General features: G+C 33.5%; 1 protein-coding gene across 1 annotated transcript; it reads left to right on the forward strand.

Annotated features, from left to right (window-relative positions):
* The first annotated feature begins 2,933 nt into the window (after positions 1–2,933).
* Positions 2,934–4,409, forward strand: LOC110790021 (NAC domain-containing protein 16-like). The gene is made up of 2 exons (XM_021994764.1): positions 2,934–3,005; positions 3,774–4,409. Exons 1-2 carry the CDS (start codon positions 2,934–2,936, stop codon positions 4,407–4,409), a joined length of 708 nt encoding a protein of 235 aa, XP_021850456.1.
* Positions 4,410–6,400: the final 1,991 nt, after the last annotated feature.

A 6,400-nucleotide genomic window follows, 5' to 3' on the forward strand; every position in this document is an offset into this window, starting at 1 on the left:
TTTTTTTTAAGGTTATTCATATGCAATGTTGTTAGAAGGGAGAAGCCCAAATTCGAGTTCTTCAAAAAACACATCCATTACAAGTGCATATAATATCTCATGCTATCATGGTTTAAAAGCAAAATTGCAGACTTGCAAACATACTAAAAATGTTGGAGAGAAGTTTTACTCGTGTACCTTGTGGAAGGTATGTCATGTACTTATCTCTGAATTGAAATTATATATTATTATGTAACAGATCAAATTATATTACAGGATGATAACTGCGGATTCTTTTGTTGGGAAAACGAGATCACAAATGACACCATAAACAACATTCAAGAAGAAAATTCTTCGTTAAAGGAACAACTTATGCGCATGACACTTGAGAAAGATAATTTGGGTATGAAGTACAATATGCTGAAGGAACGACTGACCACCGCAGAGGGGGTTAAACAGGAATTGATGAAGCAACTTTTCGAATCTAAAGCTAACGAGAAGTTGGCCTACAAATTCAGCTTCGTACTATTTCTTTTTTTGTTAGTTTTTGCTTGCAAATTTAAATGAATATAAGTAAGTAATGTTGTGAATCGTACCCAAGTTCAAATGAATGTGTAACACCGTATTTCATATTGTACCTCGAATTTAGTAGACGAACAAATAAAAACGAATATATTCTGTTATCTAAGGTAATTGTTTTTTTTTTTTGGCCTTTCATTTTGTTATGCGTACTAAAATTAATAATGAAATTGTACACTTGATAAAACACCGTATGCAATATTATTATTTTTCAGAAAAATATTAAAGCTAAGATGTATTACGAAATACTAAAACATATCCTCAAGCATGCCTATTTTTCACTTTTTATCCTTCCCGTAAAGCATGCACTAAGTTGCTTTTTTGGACATCCTATTTACCAAATGGGAACAGATTACCATGGAACACCATCTAATAATTAAGCATACCTAAGAAAACATTACCTAATACCATGGATATAATTTTTCAAAAAAAAATATACGAAGTACATATCAGATTAACTGCCTACACAATTAATAATTTCTAAACATATAAAGCAGAAAAATGGACCTACCCTAAGACCTTAAACCTACAACTACTGTCTCACTATTTGGGACAAGGCACCAAACAATCTTGCACCTTAACACTATGGGACACTATATATAACCAATAAATTCATGGCTTCTAAGTACCACTTCATTTCTAAAGCTTAAAAAGCCACTATTCATCAGATTTAAAAGCATCTAACAATAGGGAGACATGGGCTTTCTTGGAGATATCTCAACGGGGGTACAAGATCAAAACAATTCAAAGGTATATTCTTTAATTCTATTCAATAATATTCGCTTTTTGTACATTTTATTTTATAATTTTTTGGCTACAGGTAGATCTTAATATAAATTGTAATTTTGCTACATTTTATTATCAAGCATTCTAACATTTACGTGAAGCATAATAATCATAATCAACGAGTGTGGGTATAACACTTAACCGATTCTAATAAATATATTTATTTTACAAGGACCGGGAACAATCAAGCTTGTCGGAAGATTTGCTAAATCAACCAGGATTCCGCTTCGCACCAACAAACGAGGAATTGGTATCGTATTACCTTAAAGGAAAGGTTATGGGTAAAACATTAGGAAATCATTTTATTTCTGAAGTCGATGTTTATAAGTATGCTCCATGGGAACTTCCTAGCATGGCTTTACAAAAAAATAACGAGTTATTTTGGTTTTTTTCTGCGCGCCGGAAAAAAAATACCCAAAAGGAGAAAAAAGGAACAGGGGAAATCAATATGGTTATTGGAAGACATCGGGGAATTATAGAATGATCAAAAATAACGATTCACCTACTGCCCGTGTAATAGGTAAAGTTGAATACTTGGTCTTTCATGAAGGAAGGGCACCAAGAGGGTTAAGAACAAACTGGATAATGTACGAATATAGATTGAAAGACGATACACTAGCCGGAAAAAACGTACAACAAGAATCATACTACATTTACAAGCTCTTTCACAAGAAGGGTGAGGGAAAGAGAAAAAAGAAGAACAAAGGGGCCATTATATTTGAAGATGAATATGAAGGGGGTACCTCAAATGTTACTAATTGGGGTCATACTAATAATGTTGTCATTACGTCTAGTATTGCATGTAATTCAACTACTACAACCATGCCAAGTCTGACCAATTGTTATGTTGAAGATGAAGCGTTCCTAGGTCTAGGATGGGATCAAATCCTATCGATTTTGGACGACTAATTGACTCGTTACGGTTTAAGTGTTTCGCAATATTTCTGTTGTAGCGTGCTGAATCTAGATGAAACAAAATAGTTTGTCGAAACTTCATTTCTTTAGTGTAACTTAATTTTTCAGCGTTATTCTACATTTTACAATGAAATCTTGATTTAATGATTTACAACTTTAACAAATTAGTCCTTTATTGTTTAAATCATCAACATAATACAATGAGGTAATGTGGAAAATTGAACAAAAGATTCTTGCTGCAATTTTGAAAAAAAAAAGAAAAAACATGTAATGATTACTTTTGCGTTTACCTATGCGAACAAACTTGCGTGTGAAATTTGTAGCATTGGATTAGTTGAATACTATAGGTATAATTTTAACATACCTGTTATTTAAAGTCACATACCACACACTATTTAATATAAACCACAATGAATAAAATTAAACATAAGAACAACAAAAATATTAATTGGGAGTGGAAGTCTTAAGGTCAACAATTGCATCCCATCAAAGGAATGCTAGTGGCCTAGCCTAGTCTAGCTAGCCTAGAGCCTTTCAATTTCTGAAAAGAAAAAGTACCCATTGCAAAGCAAATAAAAGACACGCAAGAAATACAAAATCAAAGTGTATTGCGCATCACTCAACTTCTCTCCTCCTCCATCTCTCCTTTCTCATCAAAATCAATTAGCTCAATTATGGAAGAGGTCGATCATGAAAACCAAAACAACAACACCGATCCTGAAGGAAATCCCCTACAATTGAAAATGGTATGATTTTTCAACTCAAATTTAAAGTTTTTTCCTTAATTCTCAACACTTTACATTGAATTTCTTCATAATTTCAAGTTGGGTTGCTAATGTTTTTAAGTAATCTGTGCATTTAACTGATATAGTATAATGATGAACATGTTATAAACGAATTATCAACTTTTATCTTTGATTTTATCGTTGTTTAATTTGAAATAATAGAGATTATTTGTTAGTTAAGTGATAAGTATGAAAATTGGACATCTTTTAGGTGATAAAATCTGGTGGATTAATTAGATAAATGCTAATATAATTAGTGATGCGCGGTTTAGAAATGTGATGGAATGCGTATATATTTTGGTGAGTAAATGGGTTTAATCAAACAATGCATGCAAAGGATGAATATTTGCTAGTTATTCTACTAAGTTGGTTGTGAATTTGGCTAGTTATAAAATAATCTAACACAATTGAGTGGGTTTGCTAAATTTGGTTGTCAATTTTTGGGGAACAAGGGAAGTAAAAATTTCAAGGACTCTATGAGTGTAGAAATTTTGCTAAATAGCAACACATCTACACTAAAGAATCACACTTGAGTTTACAAAAAAACCAAGGAAACTAAGATAAACTATGTGCATATTTGATGACAACAATTAGCAATTGGATGTGAGTAATTGTTACATGTCAATATCATTTTCGAATTATGAGTAAAGGACTTAGTTATAGGAAATGAGGATAACGAAATGTACAAAATTTGGGTTTAAAGTTTTTTTTTGATATATGTTAATTCAGCTAACTACGTTGAACAAAAGAAAACACCAACCGGGGTATCGATTCGCTCCAACGGACGAGGAATTAGTAGTCTATTTCCTTAAGAGGAAAGTAAAGGGAAAGAATCTTCGTGGAAATGCAGTTGCCACTGTTGACGTGTACAAGCACGCACCATGGGACCTTCCTAGCATGGCAGGTGTAAAATCTAGTGAACAAATCTGGTACTTTTTCACCCCTAAACGAGTAAACAACCCGGATGCCAAAAGGGACAAGCGCGTAACACCATGGGGAAATTGGAAGAAAACGGGGTCGGACAGGATAATTGTTACAAGTAGCCATAGAGCTAACGTAGGAAAAGCTGCAACTTTGGTCTTTTACGCAAGGAGGGGAAGAACTTCCGAAAGGACAGATTGGGTGATGCACGAGTACAAGCTACGGGATGAAAGATTGCATCAACGAAATATACAACAAGACTCTTACGTACTCTGCAAGCTTTATAAAAAAAGTGGATTCGGGCCAAAAACTGCAGATAACTACGGTGCACCATTTATAGAGGAAGAATGGGATACGGACACGGACGAGGATATCAAGGAACAAGAAGACAACAACAACTTCGCAATACTGGCGAAGAGCTACTGCATGTATTCAGGGAAGTAATTCGCACATATATTAGTGAGGTTTGACATGTTTTTGGTACGTGGACAATATGTGTTAAAATTTCTAACTAATTATTAGGGTAGTTTTAATTTCCTAATTTCACATTGGTGCTTAGTTCCTATGTCCCTTATTGCTTTTGTGGATTTAAAACTAGTAGATACACATGTTTTATTTCATGAGGGACAGCTTTGATAGTCAATGTATCAATGTGACTTTTGTAATTAAGTATGTTAAAAATATGTTTTAATTTATATCTATATATATATAATAGCTGTTTTTTTAATTATTGCCTAACTATTAGAGTGATATGGTAATTAATTATTGCGGTATACGTTACTTCAAATGGGCATAAATACATTTCTGAACCATAATGACCAATGGCTTAGGCCTCATGTCCCACTGGTCTTGCATTGAACATTACACATCAGCGCCCCGGGTTCAAATTTGGATACGAGCATATTTCAATGTGTATTATAAGAAACACATACACTACCCAAAACCTTTTTTTTAAGTTTTTTTTTTTAAAAAAAAAACTTAAAAATTACAATGTCTTTTTCAGTTCACCGATTTACAATTAAAATTTTATTATTTTTATTATTTTTTTGCCTATGACCAGGTAACTCTATTTTTGCAAATTTAAAAAATTAAAATTCACTTGCATTCAACTTCGGTATCATCGCCATCTAAGAACAATGAAAAAATCTTCAGAAAAATTCGATTAATCAACACAGCGAATAGGAAGCATAAGCGCAGAAAATCTGAAACTACTCTTCGTGTAGGAATGTAATAAAACGGGAGAGGAGATGACTTGGTGTGAAACTACAAACTCCGCATTTGGGTATTACCTTGGAAACATCGATAACACAGAGAAAAAAAAGGGAAAAAAAAGGACTGAGTTTTGAAATTCAAATTACAAAAGGGGTTTGAAATTTTGGAAGCTGAGTTGGGAGGGTTATGATGACTAGACGCTGAATAGGATAAAAATGACCAACCAAAGCCTGGGGTAAGCTGACTGGTTTTACCCCTAGTCTATCTGTGGGTTTCGCGAATACTTACGGCCTGGTAATAAATAATGGTTGTGTACGTGTGGTAAATGTAATAAATAATGGTAATAAGAATAAATGTAAGTGTTATTTTATAAGAAAAATAACATTAAAATGTCCATAGTAATAAAACTCATGGTGTTTTCTTTATAAATTTGCATTTCTACCAAATATCATTCCCCAAATAGTAATGGAGTTAATGGAAATTTATGAAGAAATTTTTTTGACTGAACTATCATTACCATGGGAATCATTACTATGGAATGAATATTGATTTCCTTAAGCATTCAAATTCACTCCCATTGACACCATTTATGGTCCGCTACCAAACAAGCCGTTATACTTAACATTGGGATTGTTTTGTACGGATTAGCAGTGAAAACGATTTTTTAGACACTACATGTTCCGGAATCATGTTCTTCTTGACACTACAGCCAAGAACAAGTGGATAATTATTAATATCTTCAATTGTAAGTCCCAATTTATGGATAAAATCAACACGTTCCTTCATGACATCCACTGTAACAGGCAATTCTAACCCATCAAGTTCATCAGGAACCACACCAATCCCTCTAAGAAACTCGTAAACCCGGGTTCGATTCTCCGTTTTTTCTTCATATCTATCAAACTAGGGCGTAAATATGAGGATGAAGCACCCTCTTCTTTCTCCTTCACATGGGTACTGCCGGAGTATGGCTTAATGGCCGACACAGGTCGATAACTAGAAAATGATCTAAGCCTATATTCAGCATTTTTCCAAGGGTTACATAAATGTACTTTTCCCAACCTCAAAGTGAGCAAGTCCAATTGAATTAGTAAAAAACCAGGTTTGGGAAAAGCACCAGTGCAGCCTCTAATATTCATGTTTATAGATTATCTGCAATACCCACAAAATTCAACACAACAACAATCAAGTTTAATTCAAAATCTTCTAACATGAACTATAAT

This window comes from Spinacia oleracea, chromosome 5, assembly GCF_020520425.1.
Source record: "Spinacia oleracea cultivar Varoflay chromosome 5, BTI_SOV_V1, whole genome shotgun sequence".
NCBI classification, from domain to species: domain Eukaryota; kingdom Viridiplantae; phylum Streptophyta; class Magnoliopsida; order Caryophyllales; family Amaranthaceae; genus Spinacia; species Spinacia oleracea.